The 14,610-nt window shown below is 41.7% G+C and overlaps 1 protein-coding gene across 11 annotated transcripts in view; it reads left to right on the plus strand.

Annotated features, from left to right (window-relative positions):
* Positions 1 to 14,610, plus strand: part of HUWE1 (HECT, UBA and WWE domain containing E3 ubiquitin protein ligase 1) — a 207,481-nt gene that overhangs the window by 145,781 nt on the left and 47,090 nt on the right. For 9 of the 11 annotated variants that reach the window (XM_040322927.1, XM_040322930.1, XM_040322933.1 and 6 more), the window contains 12 exons: positions 398 to 493; positions 2,158 to 2,288; positions 2,375 to 2,543; positions 2,634 to 2,862; positions 3,274 to 3,452; positions 3,545 to 3,634; positions 5,600 to 5,766; positions 7,035 to 7,080; positions 10,698 to 10,976; positions 11,065 to 11,317; positions 14,102 to 14,235; positions 14,349 to 14,566. In XM_040322927.1, coding sequence (XP_040178861.1) covers positions 398 to 493; positions 2,158 to 2,288; positions 2,375 to 2,543; positions 2,634 to 2,862; positions 3,274 to 3,452; positions 3,545 to 3,634; positions 5,600 to 5,766; positions 7,035 to 7,080; positions 10,698 to 10,976; positions 11,065 to 11,317; positions 14,102 to 14,235; positions 14,349 to 14,566 — 1,991 coding nt within the window. The remainder of the gene's footprint in view (positions 1 to 397; positions 494 to 2,157; positions 2,289 to 2,374; positions 2,544 to 2,633; positions 2,863 to 3,273; positions 3,453 to 3,544; positions 3,635 to 5,599; positions 5,767 to 7,034; positions 7,081 to 10,697; positions 10,977 to 11,064; positions 11,318 to 14,101; positions 14,236 to 14,348; positions 14,567 to 14,610) is intronic. The other 2 variants (XM_040322929.1, XM_040322937.1) reach the window with 1 other exon arrangement.

Here is a 14,610-nt window from a genome sequence, read left to right on the forward strand (position 1 = left end):
ATTACTGGACTGCCTCAATTCTTCACCTGTGGATGCGCGCAGTTCTTTTTTTTTTTTTTTTTTTTTTTGGTATTTTGTGCTATAGCTTCATCATAGAAATGAGGGGTGCCAATTTTATCTGTCAAACTCCTATCATTTATAAATTTTCAGGTGCTGCGCTAAGATAGCAGTTTGTTGCCCTCTGTAAATGTTCGCTGAGCAGAATTAATGTGCACTATTAATGTTAAAGCTCAAGGTTTTCTTTTTCCTATGTAGAGAATGAGGATTAGAACGTAGCAAGTGTTTGATGCTGTCTCAAATGCCAGTTGATTCGATTTCACTTTGCTTCTTTTTTTGCTGATGGCTTAATAAAGGGAATCTTTGTCAAATGTTTATTTTCTGCTTTCTTGTTCTGTAGTAAGTCGTGTTGAAGATGAGTCGCAGGAGGATGTGCTGATGGATGAAGCTCCTACAAACCTGAGCCAGGCTTCCACACTCCAGGCGAACAGGGAAGGTTAGCAAAATCTTAACAGTACTGCAGTTGTAGTTTTGCTTAAACTTTTGTCTTAAGGCGTTTTATTTTTTATCACCGCTTAGCAGCTACATACAGTGTTAGAATAATCAGTTGACTGTTATTAGCTTAAAGGAAGATGATAAATTGCTGGAATAAATTGGTTAAAGAGTGTACTGTACTAAAGAGTAGTTACTAGCGTGTGGTGTTTTCGATTAAAAAAAAAACGGCTTGCCCAGCATACAAAAGAGGAGTGCAATGTTTACACTTTGCTCTAACTAGTGACAGGAAATCGGCTCCAAGATAAAAGTAAACATAGGGTCTCCTCCTGCTTATAGTTGTCTGCCTGACACAAATCCCTGTCTACCTCTTTAGTTTAGACACTTGCCATTACTGGTGGGGCACAGAATGCATGTAGACTTTGCCCAACCAATGCTCTGCAGCTGTTAGGCAAAATAAGCCATTTTTTATTGTCTTATTGGTGATTCACAACAAAAACAAACTCTATTCTATGACAATTGTTGTGAAGAATTTTTATTTTCCGAGGAACACTATTTGGTTGTGTAAATCCCACAGATGGTGACTTGATGTTCAAAGTGCTCCCAATCATAACACCCTGTGGAGATCCCCACTCGCCGAATGTAGTTGACCCTCCATACCATATGACAAGAGAAGTCAAATGAGCTTAAAGGGGTTGTAAAGGAAAAAAAATGTTTTCATAATGAGCATCCTTTACCTGCAGACATTCCTCTTTTCACTTCCTCATTGTTCGTTTTTGCTCAGAAGTTGCTCTATTTCTTCCCTGTTCTGTTCACTTCCTGCTTGTCTGATTTTACTGACCACCGTGAAGGGAGGCTTTACTGCGGTGGTCAGTAACGTGCTCACCCCCTCCTGGGAACTACATCTGTGTGTCAGGATGCTCTCTACGTGTTAGACTTCAAGGAGGTGTGAATTACTGGGCGTGCCACAATTCATACTGGGAAATGTAGTTCTTGCATGAACGAGCGATGCAAACCAGGAAGTGAATGAGAGAACAGAAACTAGAATGCCGGAGGTGATATAGATGAAGGAATTTAATAGGTATTTACTCGTTTTTTAACAGAATCATTACACTATTCTGTCTGTCTTGCAGACATTAATTTTAGGCAAAAAAATTGTTTCCTTTACAACCCCTTTAAGCGATCTTCGTAACCTGAGGAACCGTGAACCAACTCCAATCGTTCCCTTCTTACTGCGTTTCATACATCCTAGGATAAATCTTGTGGCAATCGGAGTAAACAAAAAGCAGGCTCCACATAGCGTAAAAAAAAATTATGACTCTTTATTAAAAGCCTTTAGGCAGGTACAGATTAAAAAGTGAATAGGTGGCAAACCAATCCTGTTTAGACATTTCTAATGGCCAATGCTATAAAACCATATGAACGGCTCAGGTGATGGAGTGCATTCCACCTAGAGCTCTACAAAGCACAATGCTTCCTGGCTCGATGCATTTCGTCAAATTACGTCAGAAGCATTTTTTATTTAATCTTGCAGTTTGATAAAAAAAAAAATGCACTAATCCATTTTATTTTGAAACAGTTGGTATTATGGCGTGTTGCCACCTGTGCTTTAACTTACAAGTGGTTGCAATTTTATCAGCGTAATCACTTTCCATTTATCCCTGTTAGACTCAATGAACATCCTAGACCCAGAAGATGAAGAGGAGCACACCCAAGAAGAGGACAGCAGTGGCAGTAATGAGGATGAAGATGACAGTCAGGAAGAGGAGGAGGAAGAAGAGGATGAAGAAGATGATCAGGTACATTTGACTCTTGATCTGTTGAAGATTTAGGATTTTTATTTTTTTCCCATTGTGTTGGTAACTGAATGTTATTTGCTGTTTAGGATGATGAAGAGGGCGAGGAAGGAGATGAAGATGATGATGACGACTGTTCAGAGATGGAGCTGGATGAGGATTACCCTGACATGAATGCATCCCCTCTTGTACGTTTTGAGAGATTTGACAGGGAAGATGACCTCATCATAGAGTTTGATAACATGTTCTCCAGTGCCAGTAAGTTGTTTAATTTTTTTGTTCTAAACTCTGTTTACTAAAACAGATTCATAATGTTATCAGGCTCATGCTCTCCTTTTACTCCCCTAGCTGACATCCCTCCTTCACCTGGTAACATTCCTGCCACTCATCCTCTAATGGTACGTCATGCAGACCATGGATCTCTCACCATCGGCAGTGGGACTTCCACAAACCGCTTGGCCCAAGGCATTGGTAGAAGCCAACGTACGCTTCGTCAGATTACCGCCAATGCTGGCCACACAATACATGTTCACTATCCTGGAAACCGGCAGCCAAACCCTCCTTTAATATTGCAAAGGTAAGAGGCATTATTCTGTGGAAACTTGACACGTGTGTGTGTTTTAAATCTGAATTAAGTGTGTTGACTATAATTTCTAAGAAGGTTATATCTGTGTTTATCACTTGGGAAATAAGTCTTGAGAATATATTATGTGCTGTATACTGGCTTGGCAAGAAACGCTATTGGAGCACGGGTTTCAGTGCCAATCTGGGACACTGTCTGCATGGGATTAGTGTCCTCATGATGTCCTTCTACAGCTGAAACATTCACGGTAGGTTTATTAGCTGCTGACCATTATGATTCTAGAGAAGGTGTGTGTGTTTTTTTTATATAACTCTGATAAGGATATTATTTTGCAAGGTTCTCTCTTTTTGTATTGGTTAGATTGATGTTTCAGGTTTGCTGATTTTTTTTCTTTCTGAAATCCAGGTTGCTGGGCCCTTCAGCTGCTGCAGACATCTTGCAGCTCAGTAGCAGTCTTCCCCTTCAGAGTCGTGGCCGGGCACGCCTGCTTGTTGGCAATGACGACGTTCACATTATAGCTCGCTCTGATGATGAATTGCTGGATGACTTCTTCCATGACCAGAGTACAGCAACCAGCCAGGCAGGTTAGTGACTTCAGTATAGTAAAAAAAAAAAGAAGTGTCAGATTAATCTGAAAATCGCTGAAAGGTAAGTTATTTTATTTTTTTTCCTACAGGCACTTTATCCAGTATTCCAACTGCACTCACACGGTGGACAGAAGAATGCAAAGTGTTAGATGCTGAGAGCATGCATGATTGTGTGTCAGGTAAGCAAACATTTCATCTTTGAGTCTTTATATAATTTTAGGATTTTTTTTTTTTTTTTCCTGGTTTGTGTGACTTGGTAAATAGGTTTTCTTGTACATCATGTGGGACAGAGCATTTTCATATCCATAACTATAGGGTTATGCTACCAACTTCATGTGATGAACACTCAGGGGGGACAGAGAGAGAAAGGAAGTGCCACCTACTTAATGTGACTGAACACTCAGGGGGGGTGGGATGTAGAGAGACAGCAAGTCATTCCCAGGTTGAAACCCCCCCCCCCCCCCCCAACTACAGAACTTTACCCATAACGGCTTGATAAATATTCTTTCGCAAGGAACATACCTTTCACATAATTGTGCTACCAAAATTAGTATGTTCTGTAAAATGCCTCCAGCATTGTTCAGGTTTAATTTTTGATTTGAGGCCACCATTTTGCTAAAGCCAAGAGCCCCTCAACAGCAGTAGATCATAAAGCGGAACTAAATATATCAATTTAACGATTTCGAAAAACATTGCAAACTATCACATTTGCTTGTGTCTTCCACCAAACTGTCAAACCATCAAATATTTGGTGTCATAACTGATCACATGTGCAGCACCATGGCAACCACAACTCAAACAGAGGCTAAGATATCGGCTTCCTTGGCTGTGCTGCAGCTTTGGCCTCTACAAATTCTGCAGTGCCTAAAAATAGAGATCAACTGAGCATGTGCCGAGCAGGGTGAGACCGTTTATTACTGCATTTTAAACATTATAGGCACTTACTTTGAATGTTTGACATAACTATACCTGCAAAGGGGGACAGTCTGAAGTGATCTAGCAGGACTTAATTTTCTGACTAAAGTTCCACTTTAATCTAGCTTGAACCAAAATTGGAGGCCCGGGTGCATTTGCTCTAAAGATACCAATGTCTGTGTGTATTTTTATTCCCCCCCCCCCCTTCTATTTTTTCTTTTTATTTGCTTTAAAACTTAACTCTGAGCACAAAACTAAATATATCCCTAAATGGCCACAAAGCTTATAAAACCACTGTTCACCAGATACCTTTGCAGACCCAGATATTCTAATAAAAAAAATGCAGTGGTGACATCACTGCTACACATAGCTTGTGTAGATGGATATAAGACCTGTGGGCCCACCAGCTACATGCTACCTGCAGAAAATTGCATAAGGGGGATCAGATACAAGAATACTCGCCATGCACAAGGAAAGGGGGATCGCTAGAGAATGGTCTTTTATTTCACGTAGCTCCCACACAGAGGCATTGCTGTACATCTGATTACGGCACTTATCTGGAATACATAAGGCATACCAACATTCAAGCAAGATTACACATGCCCTTTATCTTGGAGTTCAGCTTTAAAGTCGATGTAAACCCTCTCTCATCTTTTCTAAACTACTGCCATAGTGCTGATCTATAAGGATATAGATGCCTCCTGCATGTATCCTTACCTGTCAAATATCTTCCCTCTGTCTGTTATAAGAACTGAAAAACTGCAGATTCTGTGGGTGGATCTGTTGTCTGGAGCTTGGTGGGTGGAGTCGTGATGTCAGTAACTGACTTCTGCTATGATCACTAACATCCAGTCAAAATCCAGAGAAGTAACCACATGACTTCAGAAAAGGAGTGGGGGTGGGAATTGAAAAATAATGCCTGTCTCCAGGCTAGTGAATGAGTGTAAATAACCTGTCACTCATGGCAAAGGGGCGGAACAGACTAAGGTTTTTCTCTGCAAGTCTGTTTTATTTCACTGAACAATAAGAGGATTGGTCAGAGCTGGATTAACTCGGTGTGGCAAGACTGGACACAGATGGTAGAAAATATTATACTGTACACTGTGACATAAAAAAAAAAAAAAAATTTTGGGTTTACATCCACTTTAAGTTTGTTAAATTCTTTGAGTCGAAATGCACTAAAAGAAATTGGTGAATAGATGCCATAATGTCTTTGTTTTTCTCCCCAGTGGTTAAAGTTCCTATAATTAATCACCTGGAAGCTCTACGTGATGAAGAGCTTGAAGAGCGAAGGGAGAAAAGGAGGAAACAATTAGCAGAAGAGGAGGCCAAAATGGCTGATAAGGCCAAAGAGGAGAAAGAATCAAAGGAACCGAATGCGCAGGTCTCTGTGCTGGTACATTTAAACAAAATAAATATATATACCTTAAAGGAAACTTGTCATGAGAAAAGTTGGGAGCTTTACATCTAATAGTTCCCTGGCTGTCATGCAGACCTGTTACTGAGAACAAGCATGCTAAAGTAAATAAGCATTTTTCTTTACATCCTGTAAAGAAATCCCTTTACAACCACTTTATGCTGCAGGTAAGCCTATATTAAGGCTTACCTGTAGCTACCCAGGATATCTCCTAAACCTGCACAGTTTACGAGATATCCCCTGCATGTGCCAATATTGGCACATGCGCACTGGGGCAAACTGAAGCAATGGCACCTATGTGACATTGCTTTTGTCTGTGTGCTGTTACACTTTACCCCTCCCTGCGGGGGGACCGCTGCGGGGGCTTGGATCTAAGGTAAGTAATTCAGCTTTTATTTATGTAAAATCTTTTTCCCAAAAGGAGAAAAAGCTGTTGCTTTAACTGCTTATAAAGTGTTAGCTAGAAGTCGGCTTCAGCTTGTTGGTCAGATACAGGAGATGTTTGGGTTTTGCTGGATCACCAGAATAAATAAGGGGGGGGGGGGGGGGGTTATAGTGCAGCCTGCACATTTAAAGATTATCAATTAAACTTGGATACTAAAGATCCCTTTGCAGGCTTATCGCTTCAGTAGTTTAATAGTAGGGTGGGTATAGATTAAACCATATGGAAGAATTTCCCAGATGGGGCTTTTTAGCAGCAATGTATCAAGGTCAAAGAAGTAAGATTAGTGATGGTATAAAATTCTTTATTCAGAGAAAGTCCAATATCATATAATTAAAATACGTATATGGATTCTGGTCATAAGATACAATACATACTGCACAATGCAGCATCTGAAGATATTTAATGTATCTCTCTTTGGAGCCAATTATCCCCTGAAGACTGTACACAGCTCGAAACGTGTCAGTCTCTAACATCGTATAGCATTATACAATGTAATGATGTCTGAATGCTGTATTGTGGAGTATGTATTGTATCTTATGGCCATAATCTATATACTGTATTTTAATTGGGAGAGAGGACTGCAGATAGAGACTGGGTGTAGCCTATGTAGGAGGATTTAATTCATCATTGTACATCACCTGAGGCAAGCCATTTCAGTTGGTTTAAGTGTCTGTCACTTCAAAACTCAAGGAGAGGTTTAAAATCCTTTTTTTTTTTTTTCTTCTTTCTTCTTTCTTCTTCTTCCTCTTCCTTTTGAAAGTTGTTTGTAATCTATTACTACTTTTTTTATTTTTTTATTCAGGCTGCCAGCACTAAAAGGAATGCCTCGTTTGAGCTGAGTCTTGCAGGTATTTTGTATAAAAGGTGTTGTTTTCTAGCTATTTGTGTGTTTTTTTTTTTTTTTTTACAGAGTACATATGAAGGCTCCTGGATGTTTCAGGTTGAGGTAGTAGATTGTATAGTTTTGGGGTCACACCCGATCTGGGAGATAACTATACAGTTTACTGTCTTTCCTGCAGCATCTCTTGGCAACAGTCCTCTGGATTACAAATGATTTTTCTTTTTAAGTGGCTATCATGTGAAATGTGATATCATGAACCAAGCCTGGAAGATTTGGATGAATTCATGTGCTCCCTTCAGGGTGAGGTAGTAAGTTGTATTGTTTTAGGGGGCAGGGATATTTTGCTCCCATTCGGTGATAACTATACAGCTTACTGCCTTCCCAGAGGTGGAGTATTTTTCATTGGAGTACATGTATATGACAATTTAAAATAAAAATAAAAAAATTAAGCGTTTGCAATATCAATGTGATTAATTTGAATGCTATTTTATAAATTGCACATTTTGTCTAAATATTAAGCTTATGTTTCTAAAAATGTCCTCTTTTGTTTGCTTATGTAATTAGCCAATCTTTTTATCAGTGCTTGATGGAAAATCTGTGTCAGTAAAGAGAAAGTAAACTTCCCTTTAAATGTTTGTACCTATAGGTAAGCCTATAATAAAGCTTTACCTATAGGCACTGTAAATATTGCCTAAACTGGCACCGTTTAGGAGATATTTACTGTATACTGCGCTGATGACCTCCATCAGTGCATGCGCTTTGAAGGAACCATTGTGCCATTCAGGGCCCTGTGCGGTGACCGGCTAATGTGCAGGAGTGACGTCACACGGCTCCGGCCAGTCACACAGCACCAGTCTGCTGACCTGGAAGCAAGATGGAGACGATGGATGCGGCCTCTAGAACTTCTAGAAGACTTCCTTTCCCTTAGAACTGTCCTAGACAACACCATATTGTTTGGTCCCTAAATGACTTTCTAGGCATATTGTCCTATTCAAAAGTCTATCACTTAGCCTTGTAGGAGCACCGTAAAGCCATATAATATATACACACATATCTATTAGACACTGAGGGGTAGATTCAGAATGAAGTTACGCTGGCGTATCTATTGATACGCCGCGTAGCTTCTAGGATGCTCCGGCGTATCTTTTTTTTCTGTATTCAGAAAACAAGATACGCCGGAATTTTGCTAAGATCCGACTGGCGGAAGTCTCTTGCGCCGTTGTATCTTAGTTGCATATTTACGCTGGCCGCTAGGTGGCGCTTCCGTCGATTTACGCGAGGAATATGCAAATTGGGTAGATACGCCGATTTAGAAACGTACGTCAGCCCGGCGCATTTTTTTTACGTTAGGCTTTTTCCGCCGTAATGTTACCCCTGCTATATGAGGCGTATCCTATGTTAAGTATGGACGTCGGGCCAGCGTCGAATTTTTCGTTGATTACGTCGTTTGCGAATAGGGCTGTGCGTAATTTACGTTCACGTCGAAAGCATTGGCTTTTTGCGGGTTAATTTGGAGCATGCGCACTGGGTTACCTTCACGGACGGCACATGCGCCGTTGGTCAAAAACGTCAATTACTTGGGGTCAGCCTTCATTACCATACAACACGCCCACTACATGGATAATTTGAATTGCGCGGGCTTACGCTGGACCACATACGCTACGCTGCCTTAACTTAGGGCGCAGGTTCTTTCTGAATACAGAACCTGTCTCACTAAGTTGCGGCGTAGCGTATCTGAGAAACGCTACGCCCGCAGAAATGTACGCCGGGCTATTTGAATCTACCCCTGAATCTCATCACTCACCTGGAACCCTGGGTCCCTTACATAATATTAATCTTTAGGCATTTATTCACTTCGGATCCCCAGACTGAGGTCTCCTATATTCTGCCTTCAATACCTGTTCATCCTTCTCTGCTCTTCTATGACAACCTGGTGGCACCAGAGGACTAGGGTAAAATACCATATTGGGACCAGCTTACAAGGTTCTCTTTAGGTTGTAATAGGTGTGTTTGCACACATGGCAAAACCTGTTCTGTTTTGGCAACAGACATTTGAGGTTCCCGGCACGAAGGTGATGGCTTGCACGTTTGGTCCTGTGCGTAACAAATTCCTGTTTGTTTTTATGTATTTTAGTCTTATTGCAACCTTTTTCCCCACATCACTCTTCCAAAGGATCCCTGGATTGCTTTCTTGGTCACTAAAGACCACCAATGGGTAGAAACGTGAAGTTTAGAGTTAAATAAGTTCACCTTTCTAAACATGTTGCACCCATATTTAGGGTGTCGCATGTTCAGAATCAGACCCTAATCCTCCTGCCCATACAGCGGCATCATTGATTCACATATATCTCTGTGAATCAATGAACTTGCAAGTACCATCAGCCTTTGCAACTGTCGGCTTGTAGTTCTCAACAAACTACCAGGGCATTAAATTTTCCTGCTCAGCTTGCACAAATAGCCTTGGGTAATATTCGTAAAAGGATGTTGAAAACCCTTGACATGAGTTAAAGGGGTTGTAAAGGTTCATTTTTTATTTTCTAAATGGGTTCCTTTTAAGCTAGTGCATTGTTGGTTCACTTACCTTTTCCTTCCATTTCCCTTCTAAATGTTTTTTTTCTTTGTCTGAATTTCTCACTTCCTGTTCCTCCTCAGTAAGCTGTTCTAAATGACTTTCCACCCCTCGGATGATGGTGGAAAGCTTACTGAGGAGAAACAGGAAGTGAGAAGTTCAAACAAAGAAAAAAAACCTTTAGAAGGGAAATGGAAGGAAAAGGTAAGTGAACCAACAATGCACTAGCTTAAAGGAACCAATTTAGAAAATAAAAGACGAACCTTTACAACCCCTTTAATTTTGTTTTTAACTTTGTATATCACATATCAAACCTACATGTTGCCACCATGGAAATCTGCAACTTTTTCATTGTTAAGCCTAGGTTCACACTGCTGCGAATTCATAATCGCGGTAAAATGCGCGATTTCGCGGCTGCGATTTTGCCGCGATTTCGACCACAATTTAATGTAAATCGCGGCCCGAAATCGCAAAAAGTAGTACAGGAACTACTTTTTGAAATCGCAGATGCGGCGTCGCACTGATTAGGACAGTGCCATTGCCGACAATTGCCGCCGATTTGAGATGCGATTTGACATGTCAAATCGCATCTCAAATCGTTCCAAATCGTACCCAGTGTGAACCAGGGCTAAGACTTTGGTGAACGCGATAATGCAATTTCAAGAAAAAAATTATAAAAATCCTCCATGCTGTGATTTGCAAGTCACTACTGATGTGATTTATAGTCCATGTGGTCACAACACTGTTCTTGGTGTAAACCTTATTTATTCAGCATTGAGATGCTTCTCTTTTCTCATGTGTGTTTTTTTTTTTTTTTTAATTTTATTTTTTTTATTTTTTTTTTTCTTCATTGCAAAGAGACATTTTGCACTCGTTAACTTATAGTTTACTTTTCAGTGAAAAACTATTGTGAGAAAGATATAGATAATCAAGATGATTGTATGCTTAAGTTGTAGTTTTGCATGGTTCATGAAACTATTCACTAAATATGCACGTAGACCTCTGTCGTATAGACCCAACACTGTTTGTCTAAGTGGTACTTTATTTCATCCAAGATCAAGATGGTAGCAGCCGTCCTGAGAACTTCCCAACTGCCCCTTCTTCTGCAGAGGGGACCCCAACAAGCCCAGAACTAGTCCCATTGGACTCTTCTCTGCGTGCTCATCCTCCTGAAGCTGCTTTGTCAGATCTCTCTCAGAGTTTGCACCCGGAAACTGGACCAGAGGATACTGGGCAGCTGCTAATGCCAACTGAAGCTGAGGATTCTGGGCCAGGAAGACCAAGCGTAGAGGGGGAGGCAACACAAATGGAACTGTCACCTGCACCAACAATAAGTTAGTGTACCTCCTTTTTTTATCAATAGTCTGTGTATACAAATGCCAAGCTTATTAATATATTTTTTTTTCCCTTCCCTTTTACTAGCCTCTTTGTCCCCAGAGCGGGCTGAAGATTCAGATGCGCTCACGGCTGTTAGCAGTCAGCTCGAAGGCTCACCTATGGATACCAGCAGCCTTGCATCAGGTCCTCTGGAGGAGGGAGTTGGAGAGACCTCTGGAGTTGTAAATCCAGATCAGCCTCTTGTGGTCACCAGTAGTATTGCAGTTGGTCAGCAGCCTGTAGAACTTCCGACTTCAAGTGAGAGTCAGGCAGCTGTATCCCAGCTCGGTGATGAGAGGTAAGAAATGAAAGTGTACTTGCAGAAATTAAAATGGTAAAATGGACAGTGATGTTGGGATAGGTGACCTCACCTGGAAGTTCGGATGATTGTATGTAAATTGCTAAACAAGGTTGGGAATCACTGTGGCAGCATGTTAGGGTTTAGGTTATTTTTTAAAAGAAAAACGAAGCAAGCAAAAAACAAAGGTTTTATATGGTTCACCTGTCCTTTGATGTGTTGGTTGTATTATGCAAGTCCAAAAAATTATCTGTTGATCTTGCCTGAAATGCAGTATCTGCATATCTTTCATCGGGCCTATTGTAAGGATAAACAAGGGCAGGCTTATTTGGAGTGTAAATCAAAGCTACATTGGAGGAGAGCGTCCTGACACCACAGGCCAAGTGTGTTATTTGCAGGATTCTTAAATAAAAAAATAAAATAAAAAGCATCAGTGTTAAATCTCAGAATTGACTCTCGTGCATGCACGAGACATGTTATGTCATCCCGGGCCAACCAATCACAATGGTCCAAGGCATAGACTTGAAGCCTGGGCAGAGATGTTTGTGCCAATGAGGGGAGCACTTGGACAACGCTGGAGTGGAGGTAAATTTATTGCCACTTTAAGTTTCCTTCTGTTTTGTCGCTATTCACTTTGCGGTCCTGCCAGGGGAGCGCATCTGACTTGTATATAGGGAATGGATGGGGTCACTGCGCACATGCACCGTGAGAAGAGGGCCAATCTGGGACATTTTGGGAGCATCATTTGTGAGTAGTGGCAGAAGTATAGTATGGGGGATTAATTGGAGCACATCTGTACTAAGGGAGTATGTAAACCCGAATGATGTTGCTGCTATTACTTATTTTTGGTCTGTTAAATATACCATTGAAAGTATTTTGTTATATCTGTTAAGTAAGAATAAAATAGTAGTGATCTTGTCAGAAATTCAAAGTTGTCTTATGCCCTCTACAGACTGTTGTGGTATCTTGGTCTGCTTAGCCCTCCTGGTTGTCTTTTTGTACAGAATAAAGTGGCCTTTTTTTTTTTTGAGATCTGAGAGAAGGTTTAGCAGAAGACAGTGGGCAGGGCTGAATACTCTCCCCACAAAAATGTGTTATCAGGCTTAAGAGCAGAGTTCCTTTTTATGCAGATCAACAGGTATTTTTCTGTATTGGCAGGTTTTTTTTTTCCCTTTGACATATGCTCTAAATTTTTTCTTTCACAATATTTTTATTGAATAAAAAAACATACCCACAAAACGGTGAACGGACGCCAAGCTCAGCGGCTGAGAGTTGTTTGAGAATGAAGGCATATAAACCACAAATAGGCCTCTTGTATGGTATAGTCAGTATCATAAAATAAAAGCTAACCTGGTGAGGGTACTTCGATACCATTGCGGTCCATTGGGGTAATAAAGATCAGTGCAGTTCTCGATGATTAAAGCCTAGAGAATGAGCTACACAAACAATTTTTCTGTGATGAACATGTATAATACTCTAAGCAGCACCTGATATTGACCCATGTTCATATATAAAAACAGTTTGAGAGCCCTCTCAGGGACCCCAAAAAAGGGTGCAAAAAAACATACATCCCTTAGGCCTCCAAATGTACAAGAGGTCAATGCCTCAGCCGGAAAACGATACCATCAAAAAATACCCCAGAAGTAAAACCAGAAAACTGTAAACATGGCAGAAAATGAAAAAAGAGGGAAAAAGAAACAAAGAAAGAGGAGTTGTGAAGAATAAAGCATGCCCCGCCCCAGCGAATTCAAGGCCACCACAGGTAGACATGACAGGAGTTCTATAGGTTCAAAAAGTGGGAAGGCGGGCTCTTCTCTGGAAACTATGGTTGTCCCGATACCCAGCGCTTGCACGAGTACTTGTACTCGCACAAATGCTCCAGATGCCTTTGCTGATACCTGCGATGGGAGAGAGGCGAGCGATGTTCAACAGGGAGTCAGCGAGCGGAGAGCGAGTCCTCAGGCGGGTAAGCTTGCAGGGTGCAGCCGAATCATCAATCGACGACCAGAGCCGTCGCATTCGGTAATGGAAGTGACGCTCCGTGTTGCCGTTACACCGTCTGTGCTTGAAAATCTAGACACCCATCTTGGTACACCCTGCACTCGACAACAGTATGCCAGCAGCGGACCTCTTTTTGCAACCAGCCCATGTAGTTCAGGCTGGGTGTAACAAGATGTCCGCTGCTTTATTGAGGCAGGGTGTACCAAGATAAGTGTCACCCAAACGTGCCAGCCATCAATCGGTGCTCATCAGTGCCATCTGTTGGTGCCACCCATCTGTGCCCGCCCTCAGTGAGTGTGCCACCCATCTGTGCCCGCCCTCAGTGAGTGTGCCACCCATCTGTACCCGCCCTCAGTGAGTGTGCCACCCATCTGTAATGCTTAATCGGTGCCAAAGAAGTATTGGTAAACAGTATCGGCGAGTACTTGGGGTGGAGAAAGTATTGGTACTTGTACTTGGTCTTAAAGTGGTATCAGGACAACCCTACTGGAAACTGGTCCAACCCGGAGTTGCCAAATCTTACGAAAATTGTCTATGTCCACGAGTATCACGTGAGCTAACCGTTCACCACGTACCATTGGTCGCTTCATCTCAAGAGGTTTTTTCCACGCCTCCGCAATGTTTCCCCCCTGCAATGGTTTGTTTGGTGGCTATAAAAATGTGTGTTGCCCGTTTCATTAACCATAAGATGGGCTTAAGTAGGGCTTCCTATGGGTGCTTTAGTTTGTTCTTGTGAGATTGCTGTTGATGTTTGGCTCAATTAAGTTGTTCTTTACCTTTCAGCTCCACAACGGCCCCATCTAATGAGTTGCCTCCTACCAGAGATCCTGCTGTGGCCTTGTTAGCAGGTGATTCGGGTGGTATCCTGGAAGAACCGCTGCCATCTACGAGTAGTGAAGAAGAGGATCCTTTGGCTGGTTGGTTTTTGTTCTTGCACCAAGCTTTTGTTCAGTTCTGTAACCCAGCTTAAAAAGAAATGCCTTTAGGGGAAATGCATTAAAATTGTTCCATAATATCCTTGCATTTATAGGTATAAATCTACCTGAGGGAGTGGATCCATCCTTCCTTGCAGCTCTTCCAGAAGACATTCGCAGAGAGGTACTTCAGAATCAACTGGGCATCAGGCCTCCTGCTCGGCCACCTCCTACTGCTGTACCAGTCATTCCTCCACCTGTTGTGGGAAGTGCCGGCCTCACTGAGGTCAGCCCTGAATTCCTGGCTGCATTACCCCCAGCCATACAGGAAGAGGTATGTTAAGACACATTGATTAAATCTGTGGTACCCCTCTTTCC

This window comes from Rana temporaria, chromosome 9 (genome assembly GCF_905171775.1).
Source record: "Rana temporaria chromosome 9, aRanTem1.1, whole genome shotgun sequence".
NCBI classification, from domain to species: domain Eukaryota; kingdom Metazoa; phylum Chordata; class Amphibia; order Anura; family Ranidae; genus Rana; species Rana temporaria.